General features: G+C 35.6%; 1 protein-coding gene across 1 annotated transcript; it reads right to left on the reverse strand.

Annotated features, from left to right (window-relative positions):
* Positions 1 to 2,651: 2,651 nt before the first annotated feature.
* On the reverse strand, positions 2,652 to 21,527 carry SAV1 (salvador family WW domain containing protein 1). Its single transcript, XM_007943692.1, has 5 exons — positions 21,434 to 21,527; positions 18,337 to 18,780; positions 10,599 to 10,869; positions 5,983 to 6,126; positions 2,652 to 2,853 (listed from the first exon to the last, which is right to left on the reverse strand). The coding sequence occupies exons 1-5, from the start codon at positions 21,525 to 21,527 to the stop codon at positions 2,652 to 2,654; spliced, it is 1,155 nt and encodes a 384-aa protein (XP_007941883.1).
* Between the last annotated feature and the right edge of the window lie 264 nt (positions 21,528 to 21,791).

The following is a 21,791-nucleotide window of genomic DNA, read 5'->3' on the forward strand; positions in this document are numbered from 1 at the left end:
TCAAATTTTTAAAAATACAGGTGCATGACCAATTGTCATTTAAATATTAAGTTTTGTATCTCCATGCAAACATTCAAAATACTACCATCCACAGTAAAACACCTGTGAAGACTGCATAATGGTTTAGTTGACTTTTCAGTATTTAATAAGCAGATGTATGTATGCATGGTTATATCATTTTGTTAACAAGTACTGTTTCCTGATTTTGTCTTCAAATATGCTGTTATAATTTAAAGTTATTTGTCTATTTATGATGACAGTACATGTGCTTTGCTTGAATTTACTAATTACTACTACTACTGGGTTATAAGTAAACTATGTAGTAATATCATTCCATGTTTGGATATGCTCATTTAATTTCTACAGAAAGATTTTAAAATTATTTCATATAGTCAGTTTGTTAAGTCATACATCATAACCCAGCAGGCTTGATTCAGTCTGTATCATCTTACATATACTATGAGGTCTTAGTTATTTTAAAATACAGTTAAAATAAATTTTTCATTTGTCAAAAATTATATCTTGTTTCTTTTACATTATGATTTAATATAGAATATAAAGATCTTGATAAAAAATGTATCAAAATTGCTTTGTATGTGTATTTGAGTTTCACTGCATTGTATATTTTTTTCATTTGATACACTAAAAAATGTGTCCTTTACAGTTTTATTCCTTCAACATATGAACTATTATTAAAGTTTACTTTCGTTCCTAAGATTAAAAACAAATGCTTACTGAATTTGGAAATGTTCGGGAGGTGTTGATATAGAATGATGAAAAAAGTTTCTCTTTTTAATTCAAAATGATTTTTTTTAATGTTGACACCACCACAAATTTAAATTTCCATTTAGAGAACATATGCTAATCTCTTTAGGTACCTACGAGTTCTTTTAAACCAGTGATTCTATATTGTATCTCTAATGATAAAATCTCTAATGAAGTTTCATTGATCAGACCTTTTACAGAAAAGAAAAATGTTATGATAGAAAATAAAGTAGTAAGGCCTTTTATTAGGAGGGCCAAACACTAACTTCTAACTTACTTAGAAATGACTATGCCTTAATTAAATAGTAATATAAAGAGTAATATAGGAAAGAATAATTAAGATAGAGCGTTTGAGAGTTCATTTGTAATTATATAAGCTTTTTCTTAGAAAAGCTTGGTCATGAGCCCAGCAAAATATGTTCTTCCACTGATAAAATTCTTCTAGCCATTTCTTCTTCATTTTTAATACCTTTTTAAATATACTTCTTTCTTTGTCTACTGGCTTTCTAAATAGAAATAAATCTAAAAAGAAAGCATCTAAATAGATGTTTCTACATGGAAACATTATATATTTATAGCACTGTATCTAAAATACAGACTCAAAAACCAGACAGATATTTAACTTTCACAAAAATATATTTAATAAGCTTGTCATATAAAAATCAAACACTTAACATTGTCAACACTTTATCAATAATTCAAACTCACAGATAATGTAACTGGAAGTGCTTTGTATTTCTGAAGACTACCTAAACTAAAAATATATTTTCGTATTTACAACACATGTAAATAAAACTAAAGAGCTACTTCAACTAATGTTAAAATTCACCAAATTCTAAAGATTTATAGGCTACAAATGCCATAAATGTGTCTGCAATCAAATGACTGCACTAATTAGGAACAATATCTGGACAACTATTAAACCAAAAGAAAGAAAAAACCTGGGAGGGCAATACACGGTTTCAAAGTTCTGTGACAAACTCTTAGAAGATTGAAAAGTATGTAAAATCAATTTAATGAACAAGATTTCTTATTGAATCCCTGATTGTCATTTTTGGCAGCTTAACCTGGTCTGTCAGAATGGCAGTATGCTGTGCTGTCAGGATCCCTCCACTCTCACCAATGCCATGCAAAATGCAGTAAGAGCCCTGGATGAAAGTTGGTTAGCAACTTGGAGTACCTTATACATTTTTCTCTACATGGGCTAGAGCCTTGTCTAAATTTAGTCCTAAAATATTATAGGCCCTTCGCCCTTTCATACCAGAAAATATTTTCTCAACACACTTTGAAATCCTTTATCTTTTTTTGGTGTGTGGGGGGGGGGGGGTTTAGGGAAACCCATACATTACATAAAAAATTTATCACAGTAAGGTTCCAAATCCTACTTTATGTTTTGAACTGCACCATGGTAATATCTGAACCATCCCACTACAGATAATACTCCACATACTAAAGCAATAAACATCTTCCTTTAGATAATGCAGAGACTCTCTTTAAAAGAAAAATACTACTACTGTGAGAGATCTTTAAAAAAAAAAAAAAAAAGGTACTGCTAGTGTAAGAGATTACTAAGTAATCATTTCCTAGTTAATATCTGAGTATACTGACCATTTTTGCTGCATTTGTCTACATCAAAAAATTCAAAGCAGTTTCCTATTATATAGCATTTGGAAGTGTCTGCAATGTTGGTTCTTAGAATGATACTCATTTTTTTTCTGTTTGACAAAATAACATTTCTAATAACAAAATACAGATAAAATTACAACTTTATAACGTCCAAAAAAGTAAGCTGCCTTTATTAAACAAAGTCCTTGTCTGCAATTTTTTATCTGTGAAAATAGTTTAAAGCTGTTACAAAACTTGCATTTTTATTTAAAAAAATTAACTTAAAACTTCTTGCCATGTTTCTGGATATACCATTGCTTTCTCTGCTTGCGGTTTTCCAGCTCTGTGAGAAGAGCTTGTCTGTAAGCTTCATACATTTTAACAATCTGTTCCAGTTCTTTCATAAAAAGCAATTTTAGCATTCCCTGGTATGTGTCCAGGTCAGCCAGCTGGAAGAGCTCCCACTTCAGAATGTGGTCATATCTGTTTTAAAACACAGTCATAGATATGTTCAAAATACATACAATGGTCTATTTTTATAAATATCGGCTTTACTATAATTTAACAAATCATAAACTTTAATTAAAAATAATTGAATTACCAACTGTTATTTAAATAGAGTACACTGTTCTTTACGGAGAGGAGAAAAATGCTAATATTACTTCATTTCAGTGTAAATTTAAAAATACCCCTTTCTTTTAATCTTAAGTATTAATTATTCTAATATTAACACTAGACAACTATCAACATAAATTCAAAACACAGTTATATAATTTCGAAGAATACATTTTATGCTAGTCATCAGTTAATCCAAAGTAATTGTCAAGAATTAAGAATACTTTAGACCACCTCATGCTTGCAAATGATAGTGGGCAAAGCCACCAGTGTTGACAAAGCTTTCTAACTTGAAATGTCATTAACTAAAGCTAACAAAGAAAAAATTCAGACAGAAAAAAATATGCTCTTTCAAAATCAGAGGGTAAGATGATTATAGAAGACTCCATAATGTGGGAAAGGACTCCCACAAGATTATATTTAGAAGGTCTTTAGTCCTTCTTAGGAGCTCTGGTGGGATAATGCCTAAGGCATTTGACTGCTAACCAGAAGGCTGGCAGTTCAAACTCACCAGCCCCTCCTTGGAAGGAAGATTGGGCAATCTACTTCCGTAGAGATACCGCCTCGGAAACTCAAGGAGGGGTCGTTATGAGTTGGAACCGACTTGACAGCAGTGAGTTTGGATTTTTGGTTAGTCCTTCTTCAATGGTAAGTAGATCACATTCTGAGAGAGAGGTTTGCAATCAGTAATTTAAACTATGATTTGAAAGAGATCTAGAGATAGCACTCTAATCCCGTTTTCTCATTTTACAGATGAAAAAAATCAGAATCTAATAAAAGCAAAGCCAGTGGATGAAAGTTCAGAAAGGCAGGGAACTATGGACCAACACGCTTTAGAGTAGTGATTTTGAATGTTAATATCTATTAAGACTATACAAAGATCTTGAAGTATATAGCAAAGCATGTACCTATATGATACTGAAGTTATACTTCTCAAATCATATTGCACTGGATGCAAATTCTAGTAGATTTATTTTTAATAATTATTTTAATATTTAATAATTTTAAATAATTTTTATAATACTTATTTAATAATTGGTAATTATTTATGTAAATAATTATTTGCTGTTTATAATTATCATCTTATCCCAAAGGGTCATCTATCTAATGTAAAAAAAAGTTTTTTTTAAAAAAAGATAATTATAATGAGCAGCTAGTATGAGCCACATACTATGTGTACCAGGACTATCAGGAACACAATATACAAAACCACAAGGTAAATATATTTCCTTGGACCCCCAATCCCCAGATCCAGGTACCACAATGTAGCCTAAGTCCTTCCTTATCCTCCAATCATTATACCTTCTCTTCCTTCCTTTCTACCTACAACCAGATAGATGGCTGGGTCAGTGGTCACACTGTGGGACTGCCAAGATATGGGCATAAAAATAGCCCTTGCCCTGTTGCCTCTATTCGGATTAGTATATATGTGTGTGGGGGGGGTTCAGTGTATATGAGAAATAATGGAAAGTAAATGTGTTCCTGATGTTTTTTTTCCTATTAATATTAAATTTTGTAATTTTATTCACAGTTCAGCTTGATTACAGTTATACTATGCATTATAGACTTTTGAGTAGGCTTAAAAATACAACTTTACAGAAGTTATATAAAATCTTAGGATATACTCTGTTAATCAGGTTCTAACTGGAAGTTCTAACTCTCAAAATTGTTTTGGTAAATTACTGCTAGAGATGAAATTGAAGAGTTTCAGGAAGTTAGAAACTTCTCAAATGTTTGAAACACAAAAGGAAAAAACAAGCTAATTTTTGGCCAAAACTTATCTTTTTGATAAGTGATTGATTCTCCATGATCTAATATGTAGCAGACAGCTCACGCTTTGTTGACAGACAATATTAACCATTTCCATACTAAGTTTAGGTCAACTAAAAAGCAACAGGCTTCCAGTTTCTGGCTTAAGTTTTTACGTAATGAAGAAGTACTTGCTTTTTTTTTTTCAATCTGGCTCATTCTGGGAAGAATTCTGACCTCCCAGATAAGATTAAGCTTCAACCTGAAAAAAGACTGTTACTACTTTCCATAAGTTCCATAGTTAGCACACAGAACCATAGGGTTGGAAAGAACTGTGATTTTTAGGATTCTGTTTCTTTCATAAGAAATCAGAAGTTCCATTTAAGTTAAGAACTAATTTTTTCCCAAAAAAGGAAAGCTTACTAAGTTATTTCTTTTTGAAAATGACCATAGAGTAGATATAGGAATTCTGGTGGTGTAGTGGTTAAGGCATTTGGCTGCTAACCAAAACATTGGTGGTTTGAACCTACAGCCACTCTGCAGAAGAAAGTTGAGGCAATATGCTTCCATAAGATTCATAGCCTTGGAAATCCAATAGAGGTCGCTGTGAATCTGAATCAACTCGATGGCAGTGAGTTTTGAGTTTACAGAATAGAAATAATACAAAGTAAAAAAAATAACCCTCCCCTATCTTACCAACTGTAACTAACATTAACAGTTGAGCACATATTCTTCCAGACTTACAAGAAAACATAAACACTTAAACAAATTATATATGATTTAGGATCAGCATACACATAACAAAGAAGCTTGGGTGGCAGGAGCAATTTGTGACTAGTTTCCAACCTAAAGGTTGGTAGTTCAAACCTACCCAAACTGTGAGACATTTTCTTTAAATAAAATAGTGAAGAGCTATTTTCCTTGCAAGTTGCCATTGAGCTGTCTCCAACTCATGGTGACCTAATATATAAAGAGAACGAAATGCTGCCTGGTTCTGTGCCACCTTCATGATTGTTGGTATGCTTCAGTCCACTGTTGGGGCTATTTTGTCAGTCCATCTCATTGAGGGTTGTCCCTTTTTCACTGACCCTCTACTCTACCAAACATGTTATCCTTTATTAAGAGAGAAAATGGCACACATTGGCTAAGCAGCCTAAAAAAATGGCACACATTGGCTAAGCAACCTAGAAACTCCATTCAGTCCTCCATTCACCCCTCAATAAAATGTTCTGTTATAAATTCACTTACTTTACAGGGGCTCGAGCATAAACCTGAAGCCAGTCAGGAATTTCTGCAGTATGATACGGATTTGCAGGTACCAGAAGGGATTGATTTCTTTCAGTTTGCTGTGGCTGGTATGTGACAGGAGGAGGTTGATCATACCGAGGTACACTAAGAAGAAAGAATAAACTAGCATAAACAAATTATAAAGAAATATATTTAAGCTTGTTTCAGTATATATCCTGTCTGTCCCAACTAATGCCTTTCTACCACATAAAGACAACCTCTAAAGGTTATAGCTTCCATTACCATTCTATAAGGAAGTAAAATATATCTTCTTCTGAAAACTAGTAGGCCCCTAGTGATGGATATAAACCTAAGCTAAATCATTACATATTTTTATGAAATTTTTTTCTGGCTGATCCTTATTCTTTTAAAGAACAGTTTCAAAGAAAGCTATAAAAAATTGAGGCTAAGTTGTAAACTTTACCACAGATTTTTAAAACTAGTATTAAAAGAAAGTTAATTATTAGTAATTAGCTGTCCATTCATACTGGAAAAATTAATAGTATTTTAAAAGGAGAATGGGTATTTTCCTTCTCCTTTAGGACACAAAGGGGTGTGAGAATAGGCAGTTCAGTATGGGTGGGTATTGTGCTTAAAATAACCACATTAACCCTAGCATTAGTGGCAAAGTTCAAGAAATAGAAAAAAATAAACGCTGCTGAGGGTGTAGAGAGACTGGAACCTATGTACACTGCTGGTGGGAATGTAAAATGGTGCAACCACTGTGGATAACATTATGGCACTTAAGAAGTTGGAAACAGAAATATCATATGATCCAGCAATCCCACTACGACGTATATATCCTGGAGAATTTAGATTTATGACACAAACATACATACACAACCATGTTCATTGCAGCATTATTAACAATAGCAAAAAGACAGAAACAACCAAGTGTCCATCAATGGATGAATAGATAAACTATGGTACATACACACAATGGAATACTATGCAACATTAAAAAATGATGATGAATCTGTAAAACATCTCATAACATGGATAAACCCAGAGAACATTATGCTGAGTGAAATCAGTCAATTACAGAAGGACAAATATTGTAAAAAGTCAAAAATGTTTACAAACAGAATCATTCTTTGAAGGCTGCTAGGGTGGGAGAGGAAGTAAGAGTAAATCATTAGAGGGCAGATATGTACTGACTTGGGGGAATATACAATAAGGGGAGGTCAGCACTAAATGATAAAAATATAAAAATTCACATTCACTGTAATGTTTCCTTTTTACTTTGACTACCTTAAGAGAGCAAATGGGAGTTAGAGTTTGTCATGGATTGAATTGTGTTCCCCCAAAATTCATGTCAATTTGGCTGTGCCATGATTCTCAGTGGTTTAGAAGTTATGTAATGACATAATGTGGCAAGTATGTACTGATACTCCATGATGTGATCTGATGTGATAAGCTAATCAGGTGTAAAAGGAGTAAGCTAAGGGTGGGTTGAGACACTCTTAGACCCATCACAACACTGATCCATAAAAGGGGAGCTTCTCTGGGGTGTGGCCTGTAACACCTTTTATTTAACAAGAGATAAAAAGAGAGAAGGGAACAGAGAGGAGGGGACTACTACCACCAAGAAACAAGAGCAGAAGTAGAGCACATCCTTTGGACCCAGGATCCCTGCACTGGGATCCTCCAATGACCAAGAGACACAGAGAAACAAAGTCTTGTCCTAGAGCTGGGTCTCTGACTTTGTACTTCTCATCTCCTACACTGTGAAGCAATGAATTCTGTTTGTTAAAGCCATTCACTTGTGGTATTTCTGTTACAGTAACACTAGATAATTAAGACACAGTTGATTCCAAAACTAAACCTACTGCCATCAAGTCAACTGAACTGTTCTACAGGGTTTCTAAGGCTGTAAATCTTTATGGAAGCAGACTACTACAATCTTTCTCCTGAAGAGCAGCTGGTGGGTTCAAGCCACAAACCTTCTGTTTAGCAACTGAGTGCTTTAATCACTGCACTACCAGGGTTCCTTTGAGTAGAACATATTTTAAATCATAATGAGGCTTAAAAGAAAAAAAGATCATGCTTTAAATTAGTTGAAGTATACATTATACATGCCTGTGTATACTGAGAGGCTGGGAGGGGGAAATAGAAAAAAAGGGGTGGGGGGCAGACAGGGAGCATTATGTGCAAAAGTGCTAAGGAAGCACTAAAGCACCTGAAAATGAAAGGCTGAATTCTGGGAGGTCAAAATGATCTATTCCATACTTAAAACTAGAAGGGATCTGCCTCTAAAAGTAAAGATTTATGAGTGAATCAGAAAATGGCACTGTAACACTAAACTGAGACTAAAGTAAGGGTTAGATTAGAATGTGGTTAACAATTTAAAGATCAAGTGCAGATGGCACTAAATTTTATTTACAATTTTTCTTTCATAAGTAGGTCCAAGTGACATATTCTTAGATAACTGGGGGGTGAGGAATGATTGAGGCTTTAACCTGTTCAAGATTGGATTACTTCTGCTTTGAATTTTGTGTTGAAACCCTATGTTTTCAGAAAGGGAAGGCATTTTGAATAAATTGAAAAAAATTTTTCCTGAGGTAATTTGAATTCTGATACAATTAGTGGGACGCATATGTCCCAAGGAGTCTCTGGTGCTGTTGGGATAAGGCCCATTTGTTCAGATTCATACAATTATACAGGCCCCTACCAGATGGTAATACACACTAAAAGTGGTATAGAAGCTTCCCAATAAACTCTAGAAGCATAAAATGTAGGTGAGCACTATACGTCCCACAGGTCATGAAAGAATTACAGTCAGGTATGCCTGGGTTTTAAACTCAGTTTGACTACTTACTAGTTGTATGCACATAAGTAAAACTGCTTGACTCATGTAAGCCTCGGCATCCTGATTAGTAAAACAGGAATAATAAATTCATGCCACAGATGGTTTTTCTCAGAATTAAATATACTAATGTAAGCCAAGAGTTTTACATAAAAACTAGCTATTAACACTACTTAAGAAAGCTAACCCTAAGCTTAGGAAAGAAGCAAATGAACAAAGTGAAAATATTTTGTTTCTTGTTGTTAGGTGCCGTCCAGTCGTCTCTGACTCATAACAACCCCATGTACAACAGAACGAAACACTGCCCGATCCCATGCCAGCTCCATGATCCCTGCTATACTTGAGCCCATCATCGCAGCCACCGTTTGTTAGAATATAAAAATCTATCTATAATAATGTAAGTTTAACAAGGATGAACAGAAAAGTAAGTTCATTATACTCTCCTATTTGGTTATCTGGTTGGTCCATGAAGACCTTTGCTTCATCACATATTTGGTTATCTGGAAGAAATTATAATCTCACTTGTTCCAGTTAACACTGATTGAGTGGCACAAAATGAAACCACTGGGAAAAATTGTCAAAACTGAATCAGCAGATAAAACCCCCAAAACCAAACCCACTGTCATTAAGTCGATTCTGACTCATAGCAACCCTATAGGACAAAGTACAACTGCCCCATAGTGTTTCCAAGGCTCTAAGTCTTTACAGAAGCAGACTGACTGCCTCATCTTTCTCCTGCAGGTTGGCTGGTGGGTTCAAACCACCAACCTTCTGGTTAGCAGAGGAATGCTTTAATCACAGTGTTACCAAAGCTCTTGAATCAGATATAAGTATGTAAATTATTACATAAGCAACACAATAAAAATAAAGTTTCTAGGTGATAATATTTAAAAGTACTTTCCTGATGATTGTAATAGTTCTAAAAACTACAACTTGTATAACTAAAGATCTTTATTATATATCAGGTGATACTAAATAACATCTATCAACATGCTGATAATATTTTACCCATTTTAATCTTACGGCTCAGTTCTTGAAGCTCAGATTTAATTACTTCGTAATATTCACAACTTTGATATTAATACTAACTTTTTTTGTTGAAATCTGGTGTGTATTTAGTTACAGCACATCAATTAGTCAATTAGGATTAATCACCTTTCAAGTACTCTAATAGCCACATGTGGCAACTGGCTACAGCACTGGACAGCACAGGGCTAAAAGTCTGGTCACTAATTAAATCTACTGATAAGCCCAGTATTTAACAAAACAGCCTAAAGGCTGCATTTATTACAGATCTGGGACACTTTATCCATTCCCAATTTCTGCTTTCTTACCTAGCAACAGTAAGAAACAGAATATAAAATTATGTCTGGAATTGAATAAAAATAGCAAGATGTTACAATTCAAAAGTATATATTTTTACCTATTAGGAGATAGGTCTATCTCATTTATAGGAATTTAAATGTGAACAGGCAGATATTGTATTTCAATTTCTGGATATCTATAGCAAAAACATTCTGGCATCTTAAAAAATCTGATCATAAGAACAATGATCCTGTTTTTGAGATTGTTTAAAAAGAAAGATTTTTTTAAAAAAATTACTAAAGTCATACATTACAAAGTCCAGAAGAAACTGTCATAAACTTTGAAAAATAAGGTTTTCCAATCTCAAGCTTCAAGATCCCATTCTCTTTGAATGAAATATCTGAGTCCAAAATCTAACATCAGACAATCTCAAAACAAAAAGTTACAAATAAAGTTTATACTCTACCTAGGAGCACAGGGATGCCCGTATTGAGCCTCCTTGTTTATGTGGTCTACATAATAGATGCCAAATTCTGCTGACTCAACTCGCTCCCATCCTGGAGGAAGCCCCTCCCTCTCAAGAGGATGACTCCAATGAGTTGTATTTGTGTTATGATCTATATAATATTTTCTTCCTCTCATTGTCCAGTCCACAGACCAGCCAGGAGGAAGGGGTAAATCTTCAGAACCATGGTTAGTCAAATTTCCTAAAGATGTAGCAGCAACTCTCCCAATACCTGAGGAGGAAAAAAAGAGAAGAAATATGTCATTATGAATAAAGCATAGCTAGTATTAACTATTGTTTAAATACAAAAAAGAAGTAGGACCTAGTTTTCAAATACATTTTTTTCTTTTTTTGGTTGATACCTCCCCATCACTAGGCCATACAATATTTAACTAGTAGCAAGGCTACTTAAGAATGTACACTGCTAAAGAGAAAATGAGAAAAAGAAAATTTCACCTCATTTTCCTTCAAGATTTAAGATTTGACACTTCTTCTAAAAGAACAAATATGAGCATGTAAATCACTCTAGGTTTACAATTTCTTAATTGGCTGTGCTAGAACTATGTAAGTGAGTTCATCAAAGTACCAGGGTACAGATTAACATACAAAAATCAAAATATCTATACAACAATTGAAAACAAGAATTACTAAAATAATGCCATTTATAATAGCTCAAAAAAATTTACATATGCAGGATCTGTATACAGAAAACTATAAAACTCTGGTGAAAGAAATGAAAAATGACCCATCTTGTTCATAGATTGGAGGACTCAACATAGTTACCAATTCTCCCCAAAATGATGTTCAACTCTAATGCAATCCAATCAAAATCCCAGCAGGATCTTTCATAGATATAGATACATATAGACAAGCAAAGAGTTCTGTTGGCACAATGGTTAAGCATTTGGCTGCTAACCAAAAGGTTGGCGGTTCAAACCCACCAATAGCTCTTCTGGAGAAAAGATCTAGCAATCTGTCCCATAAAGATTACAGCCTAAAAAACTCTGTGGGGCAGTTCTAGTCTCTCATATAGGGCCACTATGAGTCAGAATTGACTCAACAGCATGCAACGATGTAAGAATCATAACATTTTGGCTGGACAGAGATCCCCTTATTATAAATAGATTTCTAAAAATAGCATTATGAAAAACAAAAGCTTTTATCATACATAATTAAAGACTATAAAGGCTTTGAGAGTTATTAAAGTTTGTGACAATTTCTCTGTTTAAAAAATCCAGATTTCCATATACTGAACTTGCTTAAATCTAGAAAAACATGTATTCTGACATACAAACAATATTAGGGACCAAGAACCAGATTTGAACTAGGATAAATTTGAAATTCATGTTTAAAGGAAGCACAAAGACTAGTCTTGTAAGGATTCTCATTTTCAGAACTAAACTTTTAACAATTTGATAAAAAAGCCATGAAGTTCTCAAAGTTTCAAATAGACTCACCAGCTGTATCAATGCCGAGTAAAACCATGATTCCTAACCTTTTTAGATATACTAGTTTATTTCGTGACATTCTGCCCACTTTCTGAAAGTGCTATGTGGACTAACTTCTTAAATTATTGTTTGTGGTAATTTTATAAAATCTATTGATAAATGCATGTACAATATAAAAAGATTAGAAACCACTGGTCTGAAACATTAACGCATTACCAGTAATAAAAGAGGTCTAGCAGATTTAAAAAAAAAAAAAGCTACGTCAAACTCTGACACACCATACCTCCACTCTAAGTTCAGCCAAAAAGTTGAAACTTCAATAACCAAACATGCCAAATCTGGAAAAAGCAGAGAAGATAACATAACACTCTTACAAAGGGAATGAGCACTGATAGAGTGCCTATTATGTCCCTGGCCCTTTCCATATGTCCTATTACATATTCAAAGCAGCACTATGACAGAGTATTAGCGCTACTAATTTATAGATGAAACAAAGGTTTATTTTACCAAAGGTCAAACAAATGACATAAGTCAAATGGCAAATTTATTACGAAACACATAATCTTAGCAATAAAAGATCAACCGTAATTCTTCAAAGACATGTAAATGCAACTAATAAAAGAAAAAACACGCTACCAATTTTGTAGTAAATCAGTATAGCAAATGCGAATTTCAGTTTCTGAGCTACAGGGAACATTCTTCCATAATTTCAATTAGCTCCGGAAAAGAATGGGTGGCATTCATTAATAATCCTCAAAACAACTTACTTGTAGGAATTTTAACTGCACATACACCTTCCACTCATATAAAATAAAGTAAAATATTCATAAACTAAACACACAATTTCCCCCCAAAAAAGGGAAGTTTTTGGCCTTTCTACCAAGCTTTCAAGATATGCCCTCAAAGATAATATTGTACAACCAGAATGACTATGAGATCTGTCCTTAAAGATAAAAAAAATTCTGGTTTCCTAATTTTATGATAGCTACAAAAAAATAAATTAGAATCTGGAACTCTAATGAAGTTCCACAATCTTGTCTATAGTAATAGATAACTAAACATTATAGCCATCATTGACAAAGAGATCTAATTATTGAACCAAGCCAACTGACTTCCCTCCTTCCCTGCAAAAAAAATTAGATACATTTATGTCACTAATGATTATCTAACACCTCATCAAACGATGTGGTTAACTATGCATTTACTAGAATATAAATCCTATATATTTTTGTAAAGCCTGATACTTTCAGTTTGATTTTCACAATTTCTTTTGTCATCTTAAAACTCCAAAGAACTAAAATATTTAAGTGCAAAACAAAGGGACTCATTCTGCCTTTAGTATTCCAACTAAAGACTTCCTGTTAACAGCAGGGTTCCTTCCTTTGGCACATACAGTAAGTGCTTGACTAGTATGATGGCCAAAATTGTTAAAGGTCGAATTCCACAGCTAAAGCAGAACTTGGTAGGCCCTAAAGCCCTTTAAGATACTATTAACTTGTTTCTCACTGCATAACGTGGATGAACTTGGAGGACGTTATGCTGAGTGAAATAAGTCAATCACAAAAGGACAAATGCTGTATTAGTCCGTTATTGTAAAAAGTCAAGGAAAAGTTTATCTATGGAAGGAAATTTTCTTTGTTGGTTACCAGGGGTGGGAGGGGAGGGGAGGGGAGGGAACACTGTTAGATAGATAGAGATAAGTATTGATTTGGGAGAAGAGAAGGGCAATACACCAAATATGAGTGATCAATATGGTGGCACTGAGGAAGAGAAAGACAGAGAGAGGTACATGGGAGGTACAGACAACAAAAATGAACCCTTTTGCACATACAGTACTGCTTTGTCAGTGAAGGCAGACATGGGTATATGAGTGGATAGATGGGTGGACAGGCTGAACTATTAGGTATGTCTATGAAGCAGGGAGTGTACCCAAGAACATGTATAGGGTTGGCAGACAATGGTCCTGTAAGTTTATGTGTATGATCTGAATTCCCAAGTGTACAGTAGAGCTGACAAGAGGCAAGGTGGTAGTCAATGCTTGGTCACAGCCGGCTACCAAGAAGGGACCAAGTACTTGAACCTGTGCACTCGGGACCATAGTCGCAGGGGACATCAAGATCAATTGGCATAACATACTACACAAAACATTGTTCCACCTCCTACTGTGGTGAGTAGCAACTGGGATCTTAAAAGCTTGCAAGCTGCCATCTAGATGCAACAATGGGTCTCTCCTCATCCAGAGCAAAGAATGAAGAAAACCAAACACTCATGGATACAATCAGTCCTAGTGACTGATACACCATCCAATCAGCAGCTTATAAGAGTATGAGATCAGAAGAACTAGATGGTGCCCGGCTACCAATGTCAACTACTTGGAAGGGGATCTATGTAGGAGATCCTGGATAGAGAGGGAGAACAATGTGGTTTCTCTCAAAACCATTTGGAGAAAAAAAAAGGGGGGGGAGGGGAGACCAGGTTTGCTGGTCCAATAGAGCCTGGTGGAACCACTGAGACTATGGCCCCTAGCTGCCCATCAGGTATGGAACTGAACCCATACCTGTGGCTTTCAGTCAAGCAAAAGACAGGCATATGAGTTGAACATTTACCTGAGGTAGACACATTCCTTGGAGAGAACAATCATGGGAGAAAGAAAGGCTGCTTATGCACTGGGAGACAGGTCAGGGGGCAGGAAGGCATGGAGGGATGGACACAAGGAAGAGGTAATGATCAGGAGGAAGTGTGGGGGGAGCTGTTGCATTGTGGTAAATTGTGGTCAATGTCATGAGACAAAGTGTATGTGAAGTGCTGTATGGAAAGTGAATTTGCTCTGTAAATCTTCACCCAAATCACAATAAAAATAAAATAAAAGATACTATTAACTTGTTTTTGTGCTTCTACTAAATACAGTTAGGATGAAGTTAACTCTTGAGGAAAGGCGTTTCCTAAAAAATCTAAGTAATAACTAACTGGCAGGAATTACTACTGTCATTAAGCATTAAAACTATTTTATTCCATACATTTTTCCTAATTAGTAACAGTTATAGCCATGGTTGATTTAAGTACTGAACCAAAGCAACTGCCTTCTCACGTCTGTAATAATATTACACTACATTTATGTTTCTAATGATTATACAACTCATTATAAAAAGATGATCCTGGTTAACTAAGTATTTATGCCTTTACTGGAGTAAATTCCACACCACCAACTGCCATTCCACAAGCTTAACTTTCTCCTTTCCATTCACCCAAATTCCTTCAACCCTCCAGCATAAATCTTGAAAATACAAGTTTCTAGTCTTTTCAAGATGATTTCAAGAAACTTCAGCTACTGCCTCATATTCAGATTGTTCCCATCTGGGAAAAGAGTTTTTAGGCTTTTCATTCAATTTACAATCAATTAATTAATTCTTCCCAGACACTTAATAGAATCTTTCATAGAAGTACTATTTTTTTCCTAGATGATAATGGGCTGGAATCGACTCGATGCCAACTAACAAAAAAACTTTACATTACATTTATTCTGCCTTGATAAAAATTAATTTTATTAAGTTTTTAAGTCTTATTTTTAAAACTATTATTCTTTAATTTGAAAAAGAATCCAATTAACTTGTATTTTATTTATTTCTAAATTGTGATTGGAAAATTGTTTATCTTTAAGATTCCAAAAATTATGTCAGATTGTTCCTGAGAATATCAGTAAAGATTAAGGTCTTAAAAGGCAATGATATTTTGTGACTCAGTATCTTAATTTGGTATCTTAATTTGGTATTATTAATTCTTCCTATTTGGGAGCTCTGGTGGAGTAGTGCCTAAGGCATCTGATTGCTAACCAAAAGGCTAGCGGTTCAAACCCACCAGCCACTCCTCAGAAGGAAAATTGGGCAATCTACTTCCATACAGATACCATCTCAGAAACCCAAGGAGGAGTCACTATGATTCGGAACCAACTCAACAGCAGTTGAATTTGGTTTGGTTTTTGGTATTGATATACTTAAATTTCAGGTTGAAAAGTACTATCATCAGTGATTGATGTTTGCAATGTAAATATACCTAGGAAAGGTGAATGCAAAGAACAACAAATAATCTTTATTAACTGAACAGATTTGTTTTAAGCTATTATTACTAATCCCTCTCAGCTATCAAAATCATCTTGAGTTTCCAGCTCTGAAACCTCCAGATCCATTCACTTATTCAACCATTTATTTATTACTTCCTATGTAGCCAGGAAGGAGCTCTGGTGGTGTAGTGCTTAAGGCATTTGACTGCTAACCAGAAGGCTGGAGGGTCAAACCCATCAGTCACTCCTCAGAAGGAAGGTTGAGCAATCTACTTCCATAATGATACCGCCTCAGAAACCCAAGGAGGGCTTGCTATGAGTTGGATCTGACTCAACAGTAGTGAGTTTGGTTTTTTGTTTGGTTATGTAGCCAGGTTAAGTGCTCAGCTGCTAGCCTAATTGATTTGATGGCAGTGAGTGTGGGGTATTTTTGGTTTTACAGGGTCACTATGGGTCACAATGGACTCAATGACAATTGGGATGGGAAACTCATAATTAAGTTTTAATTTTCCCTTCAAAATAATCACAGATTTGCTTTTCCTCGCCATTACCACTGGTACCTATAATCCTCTTTCTCTAGGAATCTGTTTTGAATACTACTGAACTGGTAGCATAGTGCCTAAGGCACTTGACTGCTAACCAGAAGGCCAGCGGTTCAAACCCACTAGCCACTCAGAAGGAAGGTTGGACAATCTATTTCTGTAGTGATACTGCCTCAGAAACCCAAGAAGAAACCCATGAGTCAGGTCCGACTCAACAGCGCTTAACAACAACAATCTTCTTTAAAAGTTGCTCTCATAAAATCATTAAACCCACTGCCATCAAGGTGATTCAGACTCATAGCAGCCCTCTAGAACAGGGTAGAACTGCCCCATAGGGTTTCCAAAGCTTCAAATTTTTATAGAAGCAGACTGTCTCATCTTTCTCATGTGGAGTGGCTAGTGGGTTCATACTGCCAACCTTTATAGTTAGTAGCCAAATGCTTTAACCACTATGCCACCAAAGCACCTTATAAAATCATCAGTCTTTGTGAAATGGCTTCTGCTTAACTCAAATCTCAATCCTATAGCTTAACTGCTGGACCACAAACCTCTACCCCACCTTACATCATACCTCTTCAAACCTGGCAGAGCTATACACTGTCCTCTGGATATACCATGCCTATTCCTAATTTCACCAAGCTATTCCCAATTTTCCACTTAAAATGTCCTTCTTTTGCCACTTGTTAATCCAAAATCCAACTCAAAGCTTAGTTTGAGTCTCATCTCTTCCATGAATCATTTCTAGGTATTCCAGCCTGCCCTGAGCTCTCTCTTCTGACTCAAATAAATAATAAAGGTTAACAATTAATTGTTCTGTGATTATTTCTTCAAATAAGGTACCAAAGGGCAGAGACCAAGATGGCCAAGGAAAATGTTAGATGCATAAATAATTAATATTAAATAAATCTAAAAAAATATTTTCTACAATCAAAATACTTATACACTAAACTATTTTTAAAGTCTGCTTATTTGAGGTTATATAGGCTAAAAAGTAAAGCTATTTTATGTATTTATTTTTTATTCTGCCAAAATTTAAGACCTAAACTTACTAGGAAAAAACAATCAGAAGAGTAAGTTTAATTTTCAGCTTGCCTCAAAAAACTATTTGAAAATAAATCTTTTTGACCAACTTGGGAAATAATCTTCAGGCTACTAAAATAGTTCTGTCAAAGAGGAAAAGGACAGGTTCTGTCTAAATAATAGAATATTATTAATAATAGTTGCCTATAAGTTGGTTTCTTTCTTTTTTTTTTTGGATGGTATCACTAAGCATGCCCAATTCTTTGTAGCCTTTTTTCCCATTAAAACCAGTTTCTCTGAGGCCCAAACCTTCCCATTCTAACAAACTTACACCTAAATTCAATCCAACTATAGACATAAAATTATTCATGTTTTCAAGGCTCATAGTGATAAAGAGTCCAGATAGTTTTGAGATAAGAACCATGTACATATAATAACACAAGGTAATAAAATAAATGGACACAAGAATTCTTTCATCCAATATAGGTTAGTAACTATTTACAACTTAGGTTTAGCAAGAATGATGGTATGAAAAAGCATTGCTGATTTCCCAAACCCAGAAAAGAGTATCTTTTTGACTGCAGTATCAATAAACATAAATATAAACTAATATATTTATAATTTTAAGTCACCTGAAGCATGCCTCCCCTGATTCTGTGGAATTCTTTGGAAAACATCATGGTTGTAGTCATAATATCTATAGTCTTCATGTACACGATCTCCAAGCAGCTGTCTTCTCTGACCATCAAAAAAATTATCTGAATAATAGTATCGGGAACTGGAGTCTCCATTTTCCACAGCAAAATTAACATCTGTTAAAAATGACTGAGAAGAGCCATATTCTCCAGGGACATCTGCTAGACTCCTGGCAAGAAAAGAAGGTGCAGATAATCTGTTGCTTTCTCTTCGCATTATTTCATGAGGTGTTCTTTGAATTGGAGTTCTAAGGAAACTCGGGTTTCTTGAAACTACTCCATCTGCAGAAGCTGAAAAGGCATTAGAGCTTGAATCTGGAAGACAGATATCAGTTCGTCTTGGAATTGTTGGACCATGCCGGATGACTGAAGACATAAGATCTACAATAAAACAAAGAATACAGTTACCATTTCAATAAGTAATAAACACACTTTTCAAAAGTTGTACATTTACATCTACAACCCTGAAAAGGCGAAATTTCAATGGACTTAAGACACCACAATTTAAAATTTGATTTAATATAGTTATTATATATATTTTTAAACTGGGACTGATTAGTATTTTCCCACTCAAGCAAATTTATACTTTGTGTGACTGTGGTGTATGTAAGCTCAGCCAGAATCAAATGTATTCTACATACTCACTGCCATCGAGTCAATTCCTCCATATAATTACCCTATAGAAAAAAGAACTGCTTCATAGGGTTTCCAAGGCTACAATCTTTAAGAAGCAGAGTTCCACATCTTTCTCTAGCAGAGTGGCTGGTGGGTTCAAACCACCAACTTTCCAGTTAGCAGCCAAGCACTTTAACCACTGCACCACCAAAGAGCTCCTGTAGTCTACATACTACCATATGACATGATGAAATGCCAATAAATTTAAAAATGAACCTGTATTGAATGAAAGACTCATGAATTATTGTGTAAAAATAGGAAACAGTAAACAATCTGACAAACCTACATGCCGTTATCAGTATAATTTATATAAGCTTCTAGTGTATTTTGCTTATAAACTGCTAAAAAATGCTTCTTCATGCAAACAGAATTTCAAAGATAAAACAGAACATAATGCTACTTCCCAAACATGTCAAAGTATTCCTTTAAATAGATATTTAAATTATTAATCCTGTCTTCCTACTCTTGAAATTACCAGAACTAGTAATCAAAAGTTTGAAAGTTATAATTTCAGGTATGAAAATTAAACATAAAACAATCAAAAAAGCACACAAATGTTGGATCTGTTAAGAAACACCAAGCCTGAAACTATGGCTCCTTTAAGAGCAAGTAATTATAATTAAAAACAGAAGATAACGCTAGAACAATAGCTTTCAGGATATAGTACTTCTGAATACCACACTAGAAAATACCTTAGATAGTCTCAGGAAACAAATACTTCTAAAACATGAAGGAAGCTGCCTTTTAATAGTTCATTTTATAAACTTATTCGAGAGCTTTCATAATAATAACCTTCAGAAGCTAACACTGGTCAGAATAAATCAGATTAATACTTGAAACAAAAACAAAAATTATTACATCAAAAATTAATTGCTTAAAGGCAAAGCAAACGTATTTCATAACTTAGTGTTTGATAAACTTAATTTGCAGCAAACTGCAAGTTATTATTTAAAAATTTAACCAAGAATCTAACATATATAACTGAAAAGAAGTTGTTAAAAAAGGGTTTAAAGATCAAATTTTAGGATACTGATGCACCCCCATTAGATCTATTTTGTTGCTCTATCAGAAAGCATTGCAAATACAGTTCTATCTACAATACATCTCAACATGTGAAAATGGAATTGTAATAGAAAAACATGCTCTCCACCCTTTTCTCTGTGATTCTGGGAAGTACTCAGAACCTCTATGAAAAGCTCTTGTAACTATAAAATGAGGTAATAACTAAGTCACAAGGTTACTACTTGGTCCAAGAAGGAAACTTACACAAAGGAACAAGCACACATTGAAGCACCAAAATATTAGCTCCTTACTTCACAAAGATTCAGAACACAAAAACAAAAGGTAAAAATTAAAAAGATTCAGCTCGAAAGTAAGAGTCAAGTATTTAAACTGAGGAGAAAGGGAGAGGTGGAGAGTAACACTCCAATAAAGTTAAAAAATTATGTATTTTTTAGTAATTTTCCCAAAATTAGGTATAATTCATTTTGAATTTCTTTGCCTTTTTGGAGACCCTAGGGGAGGGTCTTTATAGGAAGCTCTGTTGGAGCAGTGGTTAAAGCGCTCGACTGTTAAACCAAAGCTCTGCGGGAGAAAGATGTGGTAGTCTGCTTCCGCGAAGATTACAGCCTCTGAAATTCTGTGGGGCGGTTCTACTTTGTCCTACACGGCCGCTATGAGTTGGAATCAACTATATTATAGTGGGTTTGGATTTTGGTGTGCAGGCCTTTATTGGAAACACAGCTTAAAAATCCTCACTAATATAGCCAAACAAATGATTTTGGCTCCTCTGCTCTGAGATCTAAAAGGCATGAGGCTTTGGGTAGCGGCCACAGCAGCGACAGTCTGCTTTTCACCTCTTCGTCTCTGCCTTCAGCAGCAGAGCGAAAGAATTTTGTCGCAAGGATCACATAACTTCCAGCACCGACGAGTGACACTGGCAAAGTTGGCAAACACAACGCACATCTTGACGTACTGTGTCTAACCGAGGAAAAGTGTCCCAGTCTAATCACTTTTACTCCTAAAACGTCAGCGCATCGGCAATTTGTTTCCTGGAGTCCCTTCCAGTAATCAAAACAAACAACAATGCCACGGGGAGGGCGTGGAGATTTGGTATTTTTAGGGGCTCTCTTCAAGGGCGGGGAGGGGGAGGCGGCAAACCTCAGGTTCTTACTTATAGCCTTTCAAAGAAAGAACACCACTTCATGCACAAGAAATTAGGAAACCAGTTCTTCACAGAGGCCAACAGGAATAAGGACGCGTGGGGAGACGCGCTGGGCTCTAACAAGCCTCGACTGGCGCCCCCGCCCGGGTCCCGTGGCTGCCCCGGCCAGGTGGGTGCGCCCCGCCCGACACTCACTCCGTAGCATAGGCGATGTCTCCTTCTTCACGTACTTCCCCTGCACCTCGGTCGGCTTGGACACTTCGTTTTTCGTTTTCTTTCGGGACAGCATCCTTCTTGGTGAGACCCGAGTCCAGGCCAAGTAACCTCCTCTAGGGCTCCGCGCCAGGCCCGGCTCGTCTCCACCGCCACCCCTCCCGGCACCGCCGCCGCCGCCGCCTCTCCGCAGCCCGGGGTTGACCGCAGGGAATGCCGCATGTTCAGGGCGCTAAGCGCGCCGGTCGCTGCTCAACCGCATGTCAAGTCCTTCCCGGAAGTCTGCCCGCTCGGCGACGCTGCCCAGGGACACCGTGAGGAAAGGCCAAGGAAGCCGGGC

The sequence above is a fragment of the Orycteropus afer genome, unplaced genomic scaffold (genome assembly GCF_000298275.1).
Source record: "Orycteropus afer afer isolate SDZICR_OR568_19922 unplaced genomic scaffold, OryAfe1.0 scaffold00111, whole genome shotgun sequence".
Taxonomy (NCBI): Eukaryota; Metazoa; Chordata; class Mammalia; order Tubulidentata; family Orycteropodidae; genus Orycteropus; species Orycteropus afer.

Bases quoted from the DNA above. Each gene is read 5' to 3' on its own strand.
- SAV1 (XM_007943692.1), bottom strand. From the start codon at position 21,527: ATGCTGTCCCGAAAGAAAACGAAAAACGAAGTGTCCAAGCCGACCGAG. The intron at 6,127-10,598 runs GTAGAGTATAAA...CTTTCTTCTTAG, and splicing joins GGGCATCCCTGTGCTCCTAG to TGTACCTCGGTATGATCAAC. The intron at 2,854-5,982 runs GTAAGTGAATTT...GTTTTAAAACAG, and splicing joins TATGCTCGAGCCCCTGTAAA to ATATGACCACATTCTGAAGT.